This window comes from Centruroides sculpturatus, unplaced genomic scaffold (assembly GCF_000671375.1).
Source record: "Centruroides sculpturatus isolate CEXI.00-Female unplaced genomic scaffold, Cexi_2.0 scaffold13, whole genome shotgun sequence".
NCBI lineage: Eukaryota > Metazoa > Arthropoda > Arachnida > Scorpiones > Buthidae > Centruroides > Centruroides sculpturatus.
Genome location: NW_019384405.1, coordinates 1,224,269 through 1,246,773, shown reverse-complemented (window position 1 = coordinate 1,246,773; position 22,505 = coordinate 1,224,269). Strand labels below are relative to the sequence as shown.

The 22,505-nt window shown below is 36.5% G+C and overlaps 3 protein-coding genes across 4 annotated transcripts in view; 2 read left to right on the top strand and 1 right to left on the bottom strand.

Annotated features, from left to right (window-relative positions):
* Positions 1–6,619: 6,619 nt before the first annotated feature.
* On the top strand, positions 6,620–12,669 carry LOC111618831 (decorin-like). The gene is made up of 3 exons (XM_023360419.1): positions 6,620–6,894; positions 9,539–10,510; positions 12,225–12,669. Exons 1-3 carry the CDS (start codon positions 6,852–6,854, stop codon positions 12,629–12,631), a joined length of 1,422 nt encoding a protein of 473 aa, XP_023216187.1. The 5' UTR covers positions 6,620–6,851; the 3' UTR covers positions 12,632–12,669.
* A 47-nt stretch (positions 12,670–12,716) lies between these two features.
* LOC111618830 (adenylosuccinate lyase-like) lies at positions 12,717–14,726 on the top strand. The gene has a single exon (XM_023360418.1). It carries the CDS (start codon positions 12,814–12,816, stop codon positions 14,542–14,544), a length of 1,731 nt encoding a protein of 576 aa, XP_023216186.1. The 5' UTR covers positions 12,717–12,813; the 3' UTR covers positions 14,545–14,726.
* A 2,425-nt stretch (positions 14,727–17,151) lies between these two features.
* Positions 17,152–22,505, bottom strand: part of LOC111618829 (casein kinase II subunit alpha) — a 55,593-nt gene continuing 50,239 nt past the window's right edge. Inside the window, exons 11-13 of one of the 2 annotated variants that reach the window (XM_023360416.1) lie at positions 22,006–22,187; positions 19,663–19,749; positions 17,152–17,920 (exon numbers count right to left, since the gene is read on the bottom strand). In XM_023360416.1, the coding sequence (XP_023216184.1) occupies positions 17,817–17,920; positions 19,663–19,749; positions 22,006–22,187 (373 nt within the window). In that variant the 3' untranslated portion in view covers positions 17,152–17,816. The remainder of the gene's footprint in view (positions 17,921–19,662; positions 19,750–22,005; positions 22,188–22,505) is intronic. The other variant, XM_023360417.1, reaches the window with a different exon arrangement.

Here is a 22,505-nt window from a genome sequence, read left to right as displayed (position 1 = left end):
TGTAATAATAATTCTTGTACTGTTTTGCAATCCGTAATTAATTTAAACAGATAATACAAAAAGATTATACTTAAAAATTTAATAAATACCTAGAGCCAGTGGTGATATTCAGCGGGTTCGCACAGGTTCGGCCGAACCCGTTGTTAACATTTTCAAAGTTTTCAGAACCTTGTTAAACACATGTAACATTTCTCAATGGTTTGATTCTTTTAAAAATATTAAAATATACGTATTATACTCTGTAACACTACTAAACTAGAGGCTTCCGATGCACCATTTGAGCGAAAAAAAAAATTGTTAAGGAAAAATTTTCTGTTAGCGAACCCTTTGTTAAATATTTCGAATGTCATCACTGCCTAGGGCCTACGAAAAGCTTAATGAGGCTCTGCCCTTGGTCTTTCCTCTGGGTGCTCCACTAAGAAAGGACGTATTTTCAACTGTAATTTTAGCTTAAGTAATTATAATTTAGATATGTATTGTAGTGTTTCTGACGGCAAATTGATGTTTCCTTGAGCACGTTTAATTTAGGGGTCAAATAAAAAAAACAGCATTGCGTGCACCTAACAGAAAATAGACGCAAAAAAGAAACAGAGCACAAGAACAAAGCAGTTGGGACCAATTCCTTTTTGTTTTGGTTTTATTCGTATACGGCAATACGACACGTGGGCAATCTGCCAAAGGGGAATACCTCTCGGGAGGTCTTTTATAGGAAACTGGCACCCTATTTAGATGTTACTAACGCGAATAAAACCTGGAAAACTCCACAACGAAGTTACAACGTTCAGTGGTTTTATCCACATCGCCACTGGTGGATATTGCCACCGATTGCTTTGTTCTTGGATTGTGTCGGTAAGAGTAAGGATCATCTCTGTGTGCTGACAGTACAAGAATCGCCTCACCCATGACCGGCAAGGTACGAGGATCGCCTCTCCCTTGGCCGGCGAGAGCGCTTTGTCTGTCTTTTTGTATTGATGCAATACTGTATAATCTAACTGTGAAAAATCCTCCGAAAATTAAATAACTAAATAAAAATGTATTAATGTATTGATTTATCTTCAAGCTTTGCCCCTCCTGGAAACTTTTTCGGACGAACATGGATCCCATCTTTCCTGTATGAGACTAACAATGGATGTGATTTCATAAATGAAGTATTCTACGTGGGCTTTAGTTCACTCTCAATAGGCAAAAAAATGGATTCCAATAACCCATAATGTTGACGAGTCAAACAATAACACGTTTTACATAATCAAAAAAGAAGTTCTCATTAAGTTATTAGAGAGGTTGCGGCCGACGTTTTCATCGCTATATTTCAAATATATTGTAAACATACAATATAGGTTCCATGCAAAATTCTTAATAATTTCGTATCAATTCCACTTAAAAGTTTGTGTCGATCAAATCTAATACATTTTTTTTTTTTTTTTATTACATTTAAACAAATTCATCAATATTTCATCTGCCATTTTGTTTGGATATTTTAAATTTGAGAAATCCTAGTTATTACAATTTCTTATATTTGAATTATAATTTATATATCTTAAGAAATGATATCAAATAATATCCAATTAATAACTTTATTTACAATATTCCATAAATAAATAAATAAATTATTTATTTTAACTCCATTGTTACATCCGGGATGTCGTCATTATCGTCTGCTTTCTGAATTGAGGACGCCATATTAAATATCTGTAAAACAAAAAAGAATTTGCGTTTACTTTAAAAAAATTTTTGCATCTCACGAAGGTAAATAAAATAATTTTATAAAATACCATTAAATTATGATATTTTATGAATCCGAATAATTTTTTCGGTTAAAGTGTAGGTTAATCTTTACCTATGTGCACCGTCATGGCGGCGGTCCCGACTGTTCGTGCTCCCGACAGACTCCTCCCGGAAAGGATCCGCCGGCAGGCCGCCGATTATTTAACGTCACTAGTTATTGATTCACGGTAATTCTTGAACACACGTATCAATTCAAGTCCGTCGGGAGCACGAACAGTCGCGACCGCCGCCATGATGGTGCACATAGGTAAATATTGACCAAAGTGTATACCTAGGTAACCCCAATGGAGGATCTTCGGTTAGGTTAAGTTACATTAACTATACAGTATTTTTAGTAGAATTTTTTTTTTATTTTGTTCAAGAATGATGTATTTAGAATAATAATATAAGTACAGTAAATCGATAGATGGAATAACAAACTAAGAACACCGACATATTCATTCAAAATACGATAGACCGTAGTAACGTTGAAAGGTACTGTACTGTACAGTACGTACTGTACAGTACATATTGATATTATTTGCATTAAGTTCGTCTTATATAAAAATTCCTGTTAAATGTCAGATTAATAAACGTCTGCTTTTTTTGCAATCCAGCAACAAGTTGCCTAACTTTACCGGCAAAAAAACATTTAAAATTTTATGTGGCGCCATCTATTGTGAGATTTTATAATGAAATGGCATAAAAGTTAATTTTGATGGTAGAGATGAGTTTCATAAAAAAAATTATAAATGCTAATAAAGAGTAAAATCGCCATCAAGTCCGACTTCACTCTTAATAATACACACGACCTCCTTTATCTCCCCATTCCTTGACCTTTAACCATAACATCTATGCCCCTAATACACAAACATTCCCCCAAAATTTCAAAAATTTTCGACAAAAGACACAGGGGTTATTAATTAAGCTTTAAACTGGGTAAACACATATAAGTTATATATATATATATATACATACACATACAGAAAAATCCCGCAAAATGTTGCATTTCTAGACATTTAAGGGTTCCTCGATTCCAAAAATGTAAACATCTCGGGCTTCATTTCTTTCGATCGATCGCCATACTTTACAGATGATCAACAAAAATATGGAATTTCATAAATTATAATTAGAACAAATATGCCGGTCTTAAAGCCAGAACGTACAGTACAATTTATAAATTATTTTAATAAAAAAAATGAATGGAAACAGTCCTTTTTTTTAAACAAATTACAGTAATATTAGTCCAACTATTTTATAAAATTAAAAAAAAAAAAAAATAGATATTTTCGGCTTCACTTTAAATATGTATCATTCTACACCTTCAAATTCCTTTATAGTGAAAATAAACATTGCCAGTAATTTGATATTTGTATAATTCATATAGTTTTTATGCCGCATAAATAATTCTTATGCGATTTTCAAGGACATTTTCATCATTTTCTTAAAGTTCTGTCTAAAAGCTTTTACTTCACTTTACTTTACGACATAAAAGGAAATACACGTCGTAAATCGAACTCTCATTTTCTATGTCATATAGTTAACTCTTATTAAAATATATTAGAATAAAAAATTTATCTTAAAATAATGCGGAAATAATTAAATATTATGTAATAGTTTATAATTCATTTGCATATATATGAGATTGTTAAAAGTTTCTGTTTTGCCTCCAACTGTGAAGAAAGTATACGTAAATCATTTTGTATTTATATATAAGGAATAACCTGGTTTATTTACATTACATCTCGTATAATGAATTAAACATTAATTGTAAAAATAACTACTTAATAAGAATGATTTATTTGATAAATATCTCTGCAACAACCTACAATCTTATTGGTTTGCCCATTGAATAACGTGCCATTGAAAAAGAAAGATGAACGTTTAAATAAAAGAAGACGACACCCCCACATTTAGAACCATCTCTCCCTTATTTAATAAATGACTACGATTTATATTATAGTGTTTATATATAAATACGTCCGAATAATTGTAGAATAACACATCTTTAACGGATTACGTTTAAGTGTTTGGATACGGTATCAAGATAATTACACTAAACTGGCAGTTTGGCGAAGTTATAATTTAATAAATTCGACAGGATAATGTATCTATAACCGAATGGAGTAATGTATCTGTAATAATTGAGAGTGAAATTCCTTATTGTGTCGAAATTACCAGTCTTAATCTACAATGTATTACAATGGGAATAATAGAAGAGTTTTATCTCCTTATTAAATACAATTGTATTATACAATCAGTTGAACAAAAACATTTTAACGAAAATTATATATATATATTTTTTTTTTCTGGATTTTTTCCTGCCGTTTATTTAAATAGTTTGCTCTAATTCTGTAGTTCTAATTCAAGTTGCAAGGTTCAAGCGTATATAGAAAATGTATCATAATCATTACGTTGATATTTAAACTTAGAATAGTTTAATTTAAGTACACTAAAGTAAATAAGTAGTTTGTGATTATGTTCTTTAATATGACTCGTATTATAAATCAAATTTTCGTCTACATTTTCACACCTTTTAGTGCCGCAAGTTTAAAGTTTAATATATAAACAACTAAAAAAAATCACAAGTTTCAGGCCAGTTTTAACCATTAAGGCATACCGTACAGTACGTGCCTAGGGACTGGAAAATAAAGGCACGCTGCCCTGGAAAAAGAAAAAAAACTATTATTATTTTACAAAAAAACAAGTCTATGTATTGATGTCTATATCTCGTACCAGGGTCAGGCTGTTAGCTGTAACGGGATGAAAGGTTGAAGTGCCAGAGGGGGCCCAAAAAAAAAACTCTGGAACCTGGACACGGGTAATACGGCCTTGACAATTTTAATACGTATGACATTAGACGGGGCTCGAACCCACTCCTGAATGTAATTATCTAATTCATGTTATAATGTTAGAATCCATCTCGATGCCGTTTAATAACACTAGTATTTGCATATTTGAATTTGGTATTGCAATTCTGCATCCTGGAAACTGCAAAGCGTTGCAGATTTGTTGCAAACCTTGCAAAACAGCTTTGGTTTATATATTTTGTTTTTTTTTTTTTAACTTTCCCTTAACGTAGCACAGTAAACAATATAATGTTACGTTTGTAACGTTATATTGTTTACTGCTGCTCTGTTTACTAACGTAACATTATATTATGTAACTCTACACAAATATACAAAGTTGTTACCGTAAAAAAATTATTTACAAACCTTTTATTTGACGATTTATTATTGTAAAATTTTCCTTAACGTTAGAAACAAACACGTTTGTTTTGTTAGTTTAAATGTTTGCAGAGTGTCAGGTAGGCTATTTCTAGCCTCAAATCCTTTGATAACAGTTTACAGTTCAAAGTTCCAAACAATATACAATTTTTTAAAAATATATATGCCTAGTTTATTTAAAAAAAAAAAAAAAAACATAGATTAGTTCTAAGTTTAGAATCTTATCTAATTTACTAATCTACTCGAATCACTTAAAATAAGTGTTTAGTTTCATTAAGAGCCTAGCTTATTCGTCAATTATTTAATATAATTTAACAATTTTTCAGAATATTCAATGTCTGTAAAATTATTTTAACACTGTTTTCTGCTGGTGTTCGTAAAGTATTAACATCTACAATGAGTTGTTGATGTTAAAGAGTGTGTTGAATTGTATCTTATCTGCAAGATTAGATAAAATGTTAGTAATGTGCGAGAGTAGGAAATTGTAAATTAAAAAAATGTATCCAAAAAATAACAAATTAAGATAATTGTTATTAGGTACTAACTAATTTCCTCAATAAAACTACTGTTAAAGTTAACAGGAAGGTGAAGGTCAATAATGCCAAAATCGAGTATAAGTGGCGATCTCTTTTATCACTCTTCTTGACCCTTTCTGGAGTTAATATATATTTATATATAGGACCTCTTCTCTATCCTCTTGAGTATATCTATAGCTTTAGGATCCTTTCTTGAATGTATCCATCTTTAGTTCCTAGAAAATCATTGGTATTCGTACACCTACGTATTTGTAGGTGTACGATTCGGAAAGATTCGATTAATTTAACCTCAGTTATCAGATAATGCCATCAATTTTTCACTTTTGTATGCTAATTTCGATTACTTTCTTCAATTACAATTGTTAAACACGGGTTAAATTCTGCGGAATATACGCCCGTGTACAATTGTAAAGGGAATGAATATACAGGAATACGCGTAAAGAAATAATACACATATGAATATAATCCCGTGTTGGAAAGAATATCAACAGATTTGCCATCCAAATTCTTGTAAAATGAGGAAAATCCTCATTTCAGCTTCATCTGCATAATATTTTGTTTCGAAATCGCATCGAATGTTAAAATTTTAACAGCACAATAACATTTTTATTGAACTTTATTTTATTGTTTACTTATCAGCGTAACATCTCCGATAACAGAGGATTAAATGTCGTTTCTGCGAACAATTTCGTAACCATTTATTCACTCAACAATTTAAATACAACATCAAATAAATGAATAAATTAATTTTTTTTTCTTTGCTTCAGGTGAATGCGTGACGCAACGAACACGTAAGAATGCGTAACGATAAATTATAATTGCATGCGACCGGTTGATATCGACGCACGTTTTCTTTTCTCAATTCGAGAGGAATAATCTTAGTTACGATCGTAATTTACAGTCCAACCTGGCGTTACGCGCGTGAAGAAATCCCCGAAATCCAATTGTTTTTTTTTTTTTCGTCTCCGATTTTTCTAACGGACGACTTCTGTAGGCAGGAAACGTATTTATAAGCCATTCCGTAACGTTTTATTACTATCGTAACCGAGTAAAAGAGTATTTATAGGAGTTGTTACTTCCTCCTTCCCGTACGAGACCGAAACTAGAAGGTCGAGTAAACTTAGAGCTACGCAAGGTCGACTAATGTTAGAATCGACTCTTTCCTAATTATGTGGTGAGGATGGCGGGGCGGAAGCCGGGGATAAACGATAGCGCGCGCTCCGGACGTCTCTTCCGGTCACGTGACGGCCGAGGAGGAGGAAGCGCCGGCGTCGAACTTAGAGACAAGGCGCGACGTTCGCGAAGACGGAAAGAGTGAGGAGTCATGAATACACAACACGGGAATGTCACGCGATCTCTCCCGAAAGGTCAGTAAGGTAGTTTTTTTCTTCCAAATTTCCTCCAGTTCCTACGCCCTTCCGCCTTTTCTATTATTCCGAAAGTCACTTCTGTTCGGTACTTTAAGTGGCCTAAGTGGTCCAGAAGGACGCGAGCCGCGTTAACGTGTAAATAAAGTAATCTTCTCCGGACGTGACATAGTTCGTGACGGGCTCTTAATAAGTAACGTGCAAGAATGCAAACTCGTGACGAAACGCCTGCAAAACACTTGCCCCGCACGTGCAAAAATTCGCTCCGAATACCCCCCTAAAAGAAACTCGCACTAAATAATTGTCGTATTCGCGTTTGGAGAGGCAAAAAAGTGGTTCCTCACCACCTCAACCGTGCAGTTTAAGTGACTTAAACTGCACGGATGAGGAGTTGAGGTGGTGAGGAACCACTCCCGCATCCACAATACTCAACGGCGAATTTTCGTTAATATAATTTACATATCGCCCCCTTCTGCCCGGAAATGATTCCTAGACGTTATTTCTGTTACCGGAAGTGGTAAGCCGACTTTCAAATTGTCGTTGATAAAGGTTTAACAACCGATAAGTTATCGCTTCGTCGAGATAAATCCTGTGAATTACGAACGGGCGAATGACATTTCGTAACCCCTGCAAAAGCGAGAACAGGTTGCAAATTTATACGAAACGAACAAATCACAAATTAGTAACCGAATATTAAGGATAAAAATAGGACCGTTGAAGCGTAGACGATTGTCGGAACGAACCGCATCTTTACCTATTTAAGTGATCCTGACTCAAGATTTACTGACTCATTCCACTTCTAAGGATAGTAAAGGTGCATCCTTGCATAAATTACACGTATTACATTCCCAGCTTATATAATTTAGTAGAGTGCATTTATTATATTATACAGTATACAATTTTTACTGTTATTAAAAATAGAAATCTGGATGCCATGCCCCAATTTTGCACGTTATATTCGTCGATCGTTATAAAAAAAAAAAAAAAAAAAAATGCTAATTACGAAGGTGGTGAGATGTTGCTCCTTCCTCTCATTCATTAACTAAATTAGTTTTACTCCAAAAAACGTATCGTTTTCAATAATAATTTGTATAATAATCCAGAGATCGCCGCCATATTTAATCGCGTTGAATTTTTTTAGCGAGATTTCCTCCAATTTTAGAGGAAAAACCTCTACTTTTTCTCGATCGCCATCGTCTAAATCGCGTGTTAAAGTGCAGACAGTTGTAAGGAGGGTGCTTCTTTTTTAAAATAAGCGTGACTAATATCGAATTTTGTACACGGTAGTTGCGTGTAATTAGATAAATTCGAACAAATTCGATATAATTAGTGTCTGGATTATTCAAATTTATTTAATTAGGCGGCATCTGCCTTCTGTAAATAACCTTTAGAACGTTAAGTTATCCTTAATCATTGTTTTAAGGAGCCTTCTCCTTAAGAATCCTTTATCTAAGGATAAACTATCTTTGAGCTGGAGTTACGCCGATTCTTTTCTGTTAAGTCGTAGGCGACGAAGTAATTTTTCTGTTTTAAATTCCGTTAAGAGCCGCTGTTGTAATTATCCGTAATTATCTTTGTCCTTTGTTCGTTATCTCGACGCTCGAAGCGAGCAAAAATTGCAGGAAGAAGGTCGAAAAATAAATATTTTTTAAGCAATTAAAACTATGAAAACACTGAAAAAAAAAAGAAAAAAGAATTCTTCTCGTACTCCGAGAAAAATTGCGACTTTTTAGGCAATTTTTTTTTTCCTTTAAATTTCGGGGATCGTCCAATTCGGCACGCCGATTTATCTGTTGATCGCGGCGACAAAATCGCAAACTCGGAACGACGCGCGTCTCGCCGCCATCCGTAACCAACGCACTAATTTATTTATTTCATAATCGGTTAATGCACGGTGGCACGAAATTAATTATTCGCGGTATTCGGTAAGCGCGACCTCGGCTCTCCTCCTTCCATTCCGTTAATTGATTAACGACAATTTGGGCTGTTGACCTTCCGGCTTTCTAAACGTTGTCGCGTCGCGAAGCGGAGCCGCCGCGATTAGACAATTCGCATTATGTTCCGCCAACGCTCGCGCGAAAGCGATGCGTAACTAATTATAAACCAAAATGGCGTCGTTCGCCGGTTTACGTATGCCGATAAAACGTAATTTTATCCCAATAAAAATCAATTTCTCTACATCCACTCGTGCGTCGGTCCGAAGCTACGCGCAGTGGCGTAGCTCACGCGTCTTGAATCATTTCGTCACAGTTACGCGCGTGCTAATTTAAGAGTAACGTAGCATCATTGTAAATCTTGTTACATTTAGCGTAACGCTACACGTGTTGTCAAATCGCACGCGCGTTGTATGTATGTATGCGTTTGTGTGAGGGTGAGTGACGTGTATCGATGGCGAGGGATGCTCGAACGTCACTCAATAGGAAACCCTTCTCAACCCCTACAAGTTGGCTTCTCCGCGTGCATTTTAAGTTATGCGTGTTGCCTACCACTCACCTGTTGAGAGTCAAAAGCGAAACACGAAGAACAGTTCGACACGTGCCCTGTAAACACCCTCTTAAACATAACATACACAGAGTAATTTTAAATTAAGGAGCATAAATTGTTATAAATAACTAATTTTGGTATTTTTACGCGTCATTTTAAGGTGGTCGGGGATGGCTACCGTTGCTGCTACTGATCCTGCACCCGGTCATCTTAACAAAAGGCGAGTTAGAAGACACCTGCGACGTTTTCTCCCCTTCTATCTACTGTAACTGCGAATTTCGTCGTTCCGACGAAGGAAGGAGCCTCAACTGCTACGTCGGAGGACCTCTGACACCTCGAGATGGCATCTGGGAGGAGATAGGCTTTCGTAATGCCACTTACCTCGGTTTGGTATGCAAGTTGGGGTCCGAACTTGATTTCGTGCCCGTCGCGGCTCTCGGGGCCCTTCCCGATTTGCGCGCTCTCAGATTTCGACAAGCCCGTTTGGGATCCCTATCTTCGGGTTCATTTTCCAACAATCGACTGGTCGACATCGATCTGAGTAGCAACGAAATCGAAAGATTGGAGCCTGCAGCTTTCGTGAGCATGGAAAATCTCGAGAGGTTATCTCTGACGGATAACTTAATAACGAAGATCGAAAAGGGTTCCTTCGTCCGATTACCCAAATTAAGGGACCTCTTCCTCGACGGAAACCAGATCGTGACCATCCAAAGCGGATCATTCGAAGGATTATCCGGTCTAGTGGATATGATTCTGTCCAGTAACAATCTGACCCGATTGGAGGAGGGTACCTTTAAGGGCCTAACTCGTCTGGACTTTTTGGACCTATTCCGTAATCAAATTACAGAACTTCCAGAGAACGCCTTCCTTCCTCTGAGTAACTTGAGCCGATTGGATCTGTCGAGAAACAGGATTTCCTCCATCCATCCTTCATCTTTTCGGGGTCTGAACCATCTCACGGTTCTGCTGCTCAACTATAACAAATTACAGACGTTGCCGAATCGATTGTTTATGCCCGTCCCCCAATTAAGACAGATAGGTCTTGATTTCAACTTACTTCACGGGTTATCTCCTTACCTTCTTTCTTACTTGGATCGACGACTAGAAAGAGACTTCATCTTCCGTTTCAAAGGTAAGAAAGGTTCCTAGTATTCGTGTTATAATTACGCGACACTAGCGTGTGACATTCTATCTGTTACTAACCCGTAGACAGATTTACAAACACTTAACACGGATTTAAGGTTATATACATTTTCAAATGATAGGGGGATAAATTACATACACTCGTTGTTACTTTCGTGGACCTTAATAGAAGAATAAATCGAGATTTATTTGTATGGGAGGAGCGTGAAGAACAGGACACGACCCACAACAGAAAGTAGCCAATAGGAGTCCTTCAAAACCTATCGATAGACAATTTAGTTGTTCCCCTCTGAAGATTTTCCACCCACAAAACAGAGTGAACATTTCTTAAGGGAATTTTCTTCTTTAATGTATAAAAATGCAATCCGTTACATTATACATTCCAGCGGAAAAACGTTCACAATATGAGAGGTCAAACAGTCATTTGGTAATCTTTAAAACTATTTAATGAACAAATATTTCGTACAATTGTGCAAAATGAAAGGGCAAATTCCAGAAATTGTGGCGAAGCAGGAAGGTAACTTAAGCTTGCAAAGTTTTATTGATTTTAACCTAATGTTGCAAAATATTTAAACATATTAAGCTCAAGTATGGTTCAACAAATAGGTGAATACGACGACTACTTATTAGTGTTTAAAATCATTAGCCTATCATCAGGATCAAGTTCACATCACTTTCTATTGAATACATAAACCACGCGGACAATTAATTTTGATAGCTTTTAGGCTAAAAAAATTATTTTTGAAGTGTTTTTTTTTTATAACAAAGGACGATTCATAAAGGATTTTACAACGTTGAAAGCGTGTGATTAACGATAAGTAAATGCCTTAAACGTTAACGTGGTATGGGCGGGAAGTAGATATTTTGAGGCGGAGCTAACGTTTTACCATTGCTTCCGGCAGACCAATGAGACATTCCGATCGTTCGAGACGAAGACGTTAGGCGGGGCCCTGGAAATGATCGATATCGACCCACGGGAATCGATATTTTCTACGAAAGCGCGCGTGTGGATTAATACAGATTTAGTAGATTTATTTATTAATTGTATTAGCAATAAAACAGAAGGGAGTCGATAAAAGGTAAAGGAAGCCTCGAAGGTGTCGACAGATAAAAAAAATTTTTGGGAACCCTTGAGGTAGGCGGAACGAATCTCCCGAGGCGTTGCCGTCTCTAATACATGAATCGGGGAGCTATTTCCTCATTGGTCACAGTGCTTTCCGGATTTCCTGTTCTGTTCCCACTCTTCCTGATCAATCGATTAAGTTAGAAACTAAATTTCCCTTTTAATCTATAATTATCGAATTAAAAGTGCATTCCAAAAGTTTCTAAATTTCTTCTGGTGATATTTTCTTTAGTTAAAATGGCATTTTATTTATCGTGAATATTTGAGAGAGACGATTGAACTCGACACTAAAAACAGTGAAAGAAATAATAAATTCGAGTGTTAATATACATTTTAAAGTAGCGCCGGGTATAACCGAGTTTTTAATATAGTTTTAAATGGTTTAAATCGAAGGTTGGGCTCGTCCGTCCATCACTCGAGATCGACAGAGAAATGCCATTTTAAGGGAAGGTCGCTCGTCTCCCCCTTAAATCGCCGCTTCTCCTGAAGTTGCTTTGTTTTTCCTCCTCCTCTCCTTTATTGCAAATAACACGATACCAGCGCTTTCTGTATATAAAATCCAACTTTATTTTCCTTCCAGAAAACCCTCTTAGATGCAACTGCGGGCTTTGGTGGACAGCAACCCACTACTTAAACAATTCGCAGAGTCTGCTGTGGAAGAAGCAACTTAGACACGTCAAATGCAGTTTCTCCGACTCGGTCGCAGGAGGAGACACTCAGAGAGTGATGAAGCTAGCCTCGGATGAAGTGGGATGCGGAAACGACACCGCGAAATATTTGGAGCCGCCGGATTTCGCGGAAGCTGAAACGATCCAGAGAGATCAAAATCGTGAGAGATTCACCAATAGAGAAGTTCGAGGACCAAATAGGATAGAGACGAACGACGAGCAGGACACTCATTCGCGCGCTTCTTCCTCTACCCGCAACGAACAGTTGTTGGCAGCTTCCGCTTCCGTTTTAGTCCTCCTCATTAGGAACCTTTCCTAGTGTTCTATCGATGACGATTTAGTTGTATATTTTGTAATCGAGTTGGTTGAAAACTCGAATTTTTATGTAAATTATTATTCTTCAGTTTAATAAATCTCGTTTTTTTGTTCTTTGTCTTCTCGAGTTTCAACGCTTCACACTAGATTATTGTTGCGTGCCTGCCATTGTTACGCCGCTCGATAATGTCTAAAGATCGCGCTTCTGCTAATGAACGCGGATCTCGCCGAAGAGCCTATTTGGAACAGGATCACGAGCGGGTGATGCCTTCATCAAGATGGAGGCACGACTTAGAGCAGAGGAGTTCCGATCGACACGACAGCAGTCTTAAATTCGACGGTTACAGATCACTCGAATCCGCTGGCTTTGACTTCTTCCGAAGTTCTCGATTGAAACGGGGTAGGAGGGATCGAACCCGTCAAGATTGGTGGAAGAGGAGTTTACCAACTTTCTCCTTTGCTCTACCTCCCGAGACCGATTCGCGGTTTCTCGAAGCCCACAATTATTCGTACTTCAGGCAATTTCCCGACGCACCACCCAGTCAGGAGATGGATTATAATTTCAGCACCAAAAACCTGGTATCCACGTGGAGAGAACTATGGATCCACCTGGCTTCGGCTGAGAAAAAGGCGGGCCTGAAGATCAATCAGTGGCAGATTGAGGAGATGCGAGAGAAAATCGAAGATGTAGATTTCGAGGCAACCGAAAAAATGGATTGCGATCGTTTAGAGGCACATCTGACCCTCTACCGTCGCAAGTGTCCGTCTGCAGAACCCATTATTAATTTGGGAGCGTCTGTCGAAGACATTCGAGCCATCGCCGATTGTATCCTGAACAAAGAAGCCTTGGATCTGATTCTAGTGAAACTGGCCGCGTGCATTGAGAATCTGTCGGCTTTCGCACTGGAGTACAAAAGCCTTCCCACTGTAGGCTACGTACACTTACAACCTTCTTGTTTTGTCACCGTGGGTAAGAGAGCCTGCCTATGGATACAGGATCTTCTCTTAGATCTTCGAGCCCTCGGCAGGTGTAGGAACGATCTCAAATGTTCGGGCATCAAAGGCTTCGACGGCAACCAACGAGAACTGCTCTCTCTTTGCGAAAGAAACCATCCCAAAATCTCTTTCATCGAGAAGGAATTCTGTCGATTGTCCGGATTCGATGGGATTTATCACCTCTCTCGCCAATCAGAAAGCGGGAAACAAGAGGAGCGCATTGTATCGCACCTATCATCATTGGGAGCCAGCATTCACAAGATGGCCACCGATGTAGACATACTTCGCTCCTTAGGAGAAGTGAGAAAAACCATCGTTACGGGGGAAGAGTACCAAAATAAGGTTGAGTCGTGCCTTTCGACCAAAAGTGGAGCGTGCCGCGACACGTCTCAGCACCTGATGAGCCTATTTCTGCACGTTCTATCGCAATCGTCCACGCGCTGGATGGAGCAATCGCGGCACCATCTGGGGGGAATCAGTACCTACACAACAGAAGCTTTGGTCACGTGCGATGTGTTGCTGGACAACCTGTTGTCTCTGATCAGCGAATTGAAGGTGGAGAGCAGAACGATAGAATTTCGAAATCGAGAGGAGCTGCCCCTTTTGGAGACGGAACTGATTCTGGTAGAGCTGATGAAGAGAGGCGAAAACAGGGTGCGGTGTCAAAAACACCTGCAAAACTTAGAAACTACAATAGCCACAGAGTTTAGAAACGAGAAGAAGAGTCCGAACGCTGTCGAAATGATAAAGAACGATCCATTATTCTCCGATCTGACCGAATACTTGGAGTCTTACTTGGATCCAGATACTCGCACGGGTAGAGCTCAGAGTCAAGTAGAAGAATTTGTGAAAGAGGAGGTTCGTCCGGCTCTCGAACCCTTTGTCCATTCCGCCATTTTCCGCCAATATGGAAATATTTGATTAATAATTCCTCAAGTTTTAAAAATGTCTTTATCGTTCCCGAATCCAAATTAAATTCTGCTAATAAATGATTCAACTTCAAGCCTTACTCTTCGTGGTCTGACACACATACTAGGAGCCTTTTTTTACTACAATACCGAATTTTTTATATCCAACAGCAACGGGAGGTTTACTTTGGGCATTCGAACGTCATAACATCCAACATAACATTTATGCATAGTGAGGTGTCAGGTAAGCCTTTGTTACCATTACGTACCGAAACGGCGTAATGGAAAATAGTGAAGACCACATCCCCGGTTCGATTCTAATTGTCAACGCGACTAATTTCATGCAATGTTGACGTCACGCGAAATGGAATCCGTTGTTTACATGACCCATTACAGGAATTCCTAATCCTTAGCGAAATTAGTTATTTAACAATGCCGAGGGATAGGATCCATCGTAGTGGTCCGTTTAAATTTAGGATCCTTATTCTACTCGAAAAATAAATTATTATAAGAATCGTTTCGGATGAAAGGAATTAATAGAAACCACTACTTTTGAAACACTGTAAATACACAAGGGATCCTCCCATATAGGATAGTTTCTTGTAATACCAAAATATTTTGACATTACTCATTTCTTCAGCATAATATACCCTGTATATTAGTAAGCAGGATATTACTGTAGTATACCTAATAGCATACTAGTACAAGAACTGGATACAAAGAAACCTTCAGTGTTTTACGGTTCCTTTAAAAATGCGACACAGAAAAATTACGAATCCCATAAACTAATTTATGGGTGAGGACTTTAAGAAACAATTTTAAATTTAACGGCCTTTACGTTCTACTTAATCGAATTGTGTTTAATAATAGAAACAAAGATTAAACATAAAATAATTGACATTTAGTTTATACCTATTTATTTTATTAATATTTTCTTTCACAATTTAAAATCATTTATTAAAGAAACAATACATGAAAGCAATGAAGTTCGAAATGTTTTCATCTCGTCTATATTTAAATCTGACGAAGGACTTTGGAAATGTTACGAAGTTAATCGGAAACTTGTACAATTATTGTATATTTTAGTAATTCGGTTACTCGCGGCGTAACGTCGCGCCCCACCGGTCGGAGCTAACGATCGCCTACGCGTGGAAATAAGCAATACCCGCTTCGCTAACACAGAAATGTACGCAGGAGTGCCAAAAATATATATTCGCCCGCGCGAACAAATGCAAGGACCGAACCGGGAATGCATATTTTGCATTCGACCGTATGTTGCACCCACCACACAGCACGACTTTGGCATGTTTGGTTAACTAAGAACTAACATACTAACGCCCACTTCGGGAGAACGTTGTTACGAATGTGATAAAACGGCACTATTAAATTGCAAGCGTTGCATTCGATGTTTTACGCACGCACTACGATACTTCTCTTAACGCAAAACAACCCTAGCACATTTCACACCGAGCCATTTAAGCACACGATGCCATTCTCTGCAATTAATCCCCTCAACAATGGAAAAAACACTACCGACTTAAAAGAAATCGAAAAGAAATGCGGCTTTTCGCGAGAAAAATCGAACTGTGTGCAGTGTTTTTTTTTTTGGTCTACAATTTACGCACTAAATTTTTAGCGCGATGACGTCAACAGACTTCCTCCCTAGAGTAGAAATGAGTTTCGAGCACCTTTGACAGCCAACCTCCACCTCAGTGTACGTAATTTGTTACAACAAAGAGAACAACCGTTTAATAACGTTTCCTGGAGGAGTGAAAATTCTGCAAGGAGAATTAAGTTATCAAATTACAATCGCCATTTTCTAAGACACTGCTCAAAAAAACGAGACGAGTGTCAAGATTACAACTCGAAATAATGTCATTGCAAGCACGAAAATACAGAGCTGCCAGGAGTGACGCCAGAGGTAAACCAAAATAGAAAAATCACTGGAAATTCGACACTTCAGAAGTGATCTTTGACAGAGCCGGGAACAGTTTAATCCAAGACCACCCCCTCCTTCTATATGCAAACACTTAAAACTTCTGACGTTAACGAATCTCTCGCTTGCGACGAGAACAAATCTACACACAGTCTACCTTGGTTTCTTTTCTTATACATTTATTTCAATTTGGTCCACTAGGATAACAGAACCCCGTTTACGAAATTTCCTCCTCCACGTCGTCGCGAATCAGCGATAAAACACTAGTAACAGTTCCACCACTCGGAGAGGGTCAATAACACAATTTACACAGCTTCGAGTGAGAAAAAAATCTCTACCGATTTGTGATGACAAAGGTCTAATCTATAGAAATCGGTCTACAATTTCGTGGACGTTGCCGCATATTAATTAACTCGTATAATGCCCGACACCCAAATGCAAAAAATCTATCCCGAACGGTCTCTATAATAATAGCAATTTTATAAAGTCTGGTCGTCCCAATTTTCACTTCCAAACACGAACAGGATCCAGAATTCCCGCTAAATCGGAGGTTACACTTTTCCTGGTGTCTCGACGTCACGGCGCCATTTCCTTTACACAATTTAAAAATTAAAATTTAACAACGTCAACAAAAATATCTGAGTGAAACAATTTTCTTTTTATTACTCTCGCACTCAAGGCAGCCATATGTTACATGTGTACAAACTGTTGATATAATTTTTTTTTTTTATTATTTTTTTTTTTTATCAGAGTGAGCTTCCAACTATCAGGTTTATGCTAATGGATAACTCACTACTTGTGTCGTACTTCCGCCCTTCCGTTCGGAGGCACAAGTAGGAAACAATATAGTTTTGTGGGACACTAGAACGAACCACGGCAGGCCGGTCGGGGGCCTAGGAAACGGGGGGAACGGCAGCTACGACTTCCCACCTCGGCACGTGCGTTCCGCATAGAACGGTCAGATCTAGAACACAAAATGTACTGTACTGTACCTTTTTTTTTTCCTTAAAATACGGCCCCTCTTCCTTGCCAGGGAGACGGACCCACACACACTTTCGTCCATACTAAAAATTTCCTTTTACGTGTAGAATTGTTTATTTTACGAATCGAAACGATAATAATAATAATAATAATTAAAAAAATCCCCCAACTTTAATTAATTTAATTCATAAACGACGAACTACATCGATCGCTTCGGGCAAAATCGAAATCGGAGGTGGTCCTCTCGCGTTATTTTTTTTTCTTTATTTTACTTTATTTATTTATTTATTTTTTCGTTCCGTTCCCGACGGCGGCTCCCTGGAAAGGATGCTCCAAGGCAAATTTATATTAAGTGATATGATATATTTTTAAGACTGAGCAGACGTGGTGCTGGGTAGAGATGCGATGCTGGGAGAAGCGACGGGAGAGGTAGGCATTCCCGCAATAGTGTTGGAATTCAATACTGTGGTTGCTGCAATTAAAAATAATAATAATAATAGATTAATATTTTAATTATTATCATCATTTTCTTGCTTAAATTATTTTATAAATTTAATCTTAACACCGCTGCTGTTATAACTAACAATTTTACTTAACGACGATGACGGTGAAAGTTAAAAAAAAACTTGATGTATTTAATGTAATTTGACAATACAGTCGACCCCCTATAACACTGTTGATTTTTCCTTTTTATATGAATTCCATGTTGTACGAGTCACTTAGATTTTAGAAATACGTGTGCTGGACTGTGAAGGCTCATGTATTTGTAAAATCTAAGTTATTCGTACAACATGGAATTCATATAAAATGGAAAAATCAACAGTGTTATAGGGGGGTCGACTACATATCTATCTGTGATGTAAAAAATGTACTACCGAATGTTCTGGTATGCTTCTTTCTTTGATAAGATTATAATTTGTACAAGCATACAAATGGAATGTATAATGTCATAATTTATTATACAGAGTGTCTAGACTTTTCGGACTATCTCCGTCGTTTTACTTCTTTTCTATGTCGAAAATTTAGATAATTCACGCACAAACGTGACACCGAAGAATTATTTTATTTCCTATTTGCTTTTGAGCTAAGAATCATCCAGCATCGTCACTGAAGATGATAACCCAATTTAAATCTACAGAGCTGTAAGGAAAGCGGTTACCACACGGCTATTTCAAATCTCGTAATAGAAAATAAATAATGAAAACGTTAAATTTAAGTATATTTTATATCGAGAAAAATATCAAAAATGAATGTTGCTGCCATTAGTAAAACATTGTTACAGTCTTCTACTCAAAAAAAAAAAAAAAAAAANTTTTCAAATTGTTTTGTTTATATTTATACTTAATGTAACTTCTGAAACCAATGTAAAACTGTAAAATTATGTAAATATGTAAACTACCTCAGTGGTGCCTAGCGGAACTGAGGGTTGTAAAAATAAAGATACTTAGTAAATGAAAAAAAAAAAAAAAAAAAAAATGCAACACTGCACTTGATCGAGTGCCAATAAAATCTCAAGTGTCCTTTCATTTTGGTGCACACGTGGTGCACGAAATTAAATTTAAAATATTTCACTTACACAAATAAGAATGTTCCATAGCTTCTTGTGCCGTAAGCCTTTCTTGATGATCGTATCTCAATAACTTGTCCAAAAAATCGAGCGCTTCCGGACTAACCAAGTGTTGATTCTCACTATGTACAAATCTCTCCCACCTCTTCCGCGAATGCCTGGATGGTAACAGGTCAGATTTGTCATTCTTTCTAGAGAGAAAATGTTTTAGATTTCTGTTGTGACCTTACTCTCCCCGGAGGTTAGTTCTTTGCAAATTTGTATATATCTTTATTTTATATTTTTGGGGCGCGAAAAAAATCACAATCATAAATGGGGTCGTAAATAAAAAAAGTTTAAGAAGCCCTGGTATAAAATATAGTAGACCTCTGCTTTTATGACCTAATTGGGTTCCACAAAACACCATTTGTAAGTCAAACTTGTAATTTCTTCAAATGCTCCACATCGTATACGAGCTCTGCTCTCGGAAATAAACCCTGAACTACATAAAAAACTGCTTGAAAATTTACAAAAAACAAAATACTATATATAACTTTTTCTACTATAATAGAAAATTTATATCAGTCATAAAGCAGGTGGCCTACTATACAGTTCGTTAATTTGCATACGTATTTATAAAGTAAAATAAACGAATAGAAAATAATTACAAGTTGTAACAGGCGGTGGTGAGCTGCTATGTCCAGACATTCTTTGGGTTTCAACAAATCTTGCTTGTTGTTCTTTGGCAATGGGATCTATAAAAATAATAAATTGCATCAATAAAAATTTTTTTGTAATTTCTTTCTTTCCAAGGACATTATATCTAACGAAGTAACAATGTTAAACAGTAATGCAAATTCACTATACAGTAGAGAGGAAGAGCTCGTACTAGTATCTGTTTCTTGCCGTTTTATAAGTGCCAAAATTGTTGGCATACAACACTTGTCTGCCTCCCATCTGGATAGACCACCCCCTCCTTCTATATGCAAACACTTAAAACTTCTGACGTTAACGAATCTATCGCTTGCGACGAGAACAAATCTACACACAGTCTACCTTGGTTTCTTTTCTTATACATTTATTTCAATTTGGTCCACTAGGATAACAGAACCCCGTTTANAACACTTGTCTGCCTCCCATCTGGATAACGTGCCCAATACCTTGTTCCTATAGTTGTAAAATTTTTGCACATCCACAAGGTTTACAAATATCATATAAACAATATATTATTTATTGTTATGAAGCAGAGATACACACTTTTAGACTTGGATATTGCTTTCTTAACACAGATTAGATTTTGCAAATGATGTTCCAGTAGCACCAGTTGTTGATAATAGATCCGTATATACATATAATCATTTATGAAAATGAAAAATTGTTTCATAAAGAATCAATTTCTCCATTCACCGGATGTCAAAAAATGTATCAAATATCTTTTATCCATTGAGCATTTCCTTTCAAAACTATGCATGAAGTCTTCTGTGAATTTCTACCTCTTTCACACTTTGACTAGAATGATTCAGATAAAGTGGCTTTTTATTGTCACACAAAGTAGCAGAAATTTTCATTCTGTCAGTCTCTGACTTACATTCAATTAAAGAACCCGGAAACAATTTCACAACAGAAGAATCATTGGTTTAGCACTGCCCCCGCATCCTTGCTGCAAATTAGCAAGGTCGTACGTTCATTGCCATCTATGTACTAGTTCTGGCACCAAAATGCAGCAACGTCAATTCTGCCGTTTCATATCTTTTACATGTAAACATTTCGTAAATTATTCATTGTATTATACACTTACTTACAAAAACAAAGTTGATGATAAAGTTTATGTATCACTAGGCATGTACTGTACTGTATGTATATATATATAAATAATTCAATTTCTGAAATTATTAATTATTAAATATTACAGAAGATTGATTACAATAGTGATTTTCTTTAAGGTTTCTGGTACATTATAGACTTTATCATCAATGTGAACTTTGTACTTGACACAGATAATCTTGTTATAAATCAGATACACAATTTTAGTAAGAAACTATTTCAAACAATCCATATTTTACTTTTTGATTTCATCTTCTTTTAAATTCAAAATCTTAGCAGCATTGCTCTTGCACGTCTGATATTTGCATGGATTAATTCATTGAAAGATCATAATATACCAAACATAATGAGTATATTTTTAAATTCCTCTACATTGCTGGACTTTCAGAATAGGAAAAAAAAATATTTCGTTTCCTTTCTTTCCTGCTAGAAAGTAATTTTTAACTCTTCCTTGTCCTACAGATACTAAGAAAGCCTGTTTTTTGATTATCTCAGAGTCAGCAAAACCCACAACGAGGGCGACAAAGGACCGGCCGAATGCATTCAAATGAAACCACCTGCAAAAATTTCAGGGATTTGAGCCGGACTCAAACCCGGAGCAAAAAAGCATCAGCTTTTTGCTGTCTTTTGCATCTAGTTATCAAGGGGGAAAAACTTTATAAAAAATTTTGGAAATATTACAAATTAAATAAAATGTAATCATAAAACATCAGATTACTTTCAGGCTATATTATGACTAATTATTAACTGATTAATATCAAAATTTGCCTTAAAAATACGCATTAATAATTAGAAAGTAATTTTAAATGAAATCAAATTAATTTTGAAATTCCAGTAGAAAAAATTTAATCTGGAATAGAATTTGGGAGCACAACTTCTGTGTGATGGATAAGTATGATATAGCCCAAAAAAATCTCATGATTTAGATTCATGTCCAGAAATTTGTCGGCATTATGTAAATAAATTAAATAATGTATAAAAAGTGTCAAATCCATAAAAAAAAAACTTTGACTTACCTAAGATATTTCATTCACGTTACTACAGTTCAGCATTATTTCATAAAGAATAAAAAAAAAAAAAAAAAAAATGCAACACTGCACTTGATCGAGTGCCAATAAAATCTCAAGTGTCCTTTCATTTTGGTGCACACGTGGTGCACGAAATTAAATTTAAAATATTTCACTTACACAAATAAGAATGTTCCATAGCTTCTTGTGCCGTAAGCCTTTCTTGATGATCGTATCTCAATAACTTGTCCAAAAAATCGAGCGCTTCCGGACTAACCAAGTGTTGATTCTCACTATGTACAAATCTCTCCCACCTCTTCCGCGAATGCCTGGATGGTAACAGGTCAGATTTGTCATTCTTTCTAGAGAGAAAATGTTTTAGATTTCTGTTGTGACCTTACTCTCCCCGGAGGTTAGTTCAGGTCCATAGTAAATATTTTAATAAAAAAAAAAATATATTACACTAAATTAACTTTTATCATAATTACTAATTATGTAGCTATGAAATGTCACAAAATGTAAATAATATTCTTTAATGTCTAACATGGAGTTATCGACAGCCATTAAATAGTTCTTAAATTTGTACTATTGATAAATTAATTCGACACTGCAGTGAAAGCTAATTAATAAGTTTGCGGCAAATGCTATAAATTGCTTCCGATAACTTTAAAATACAACTT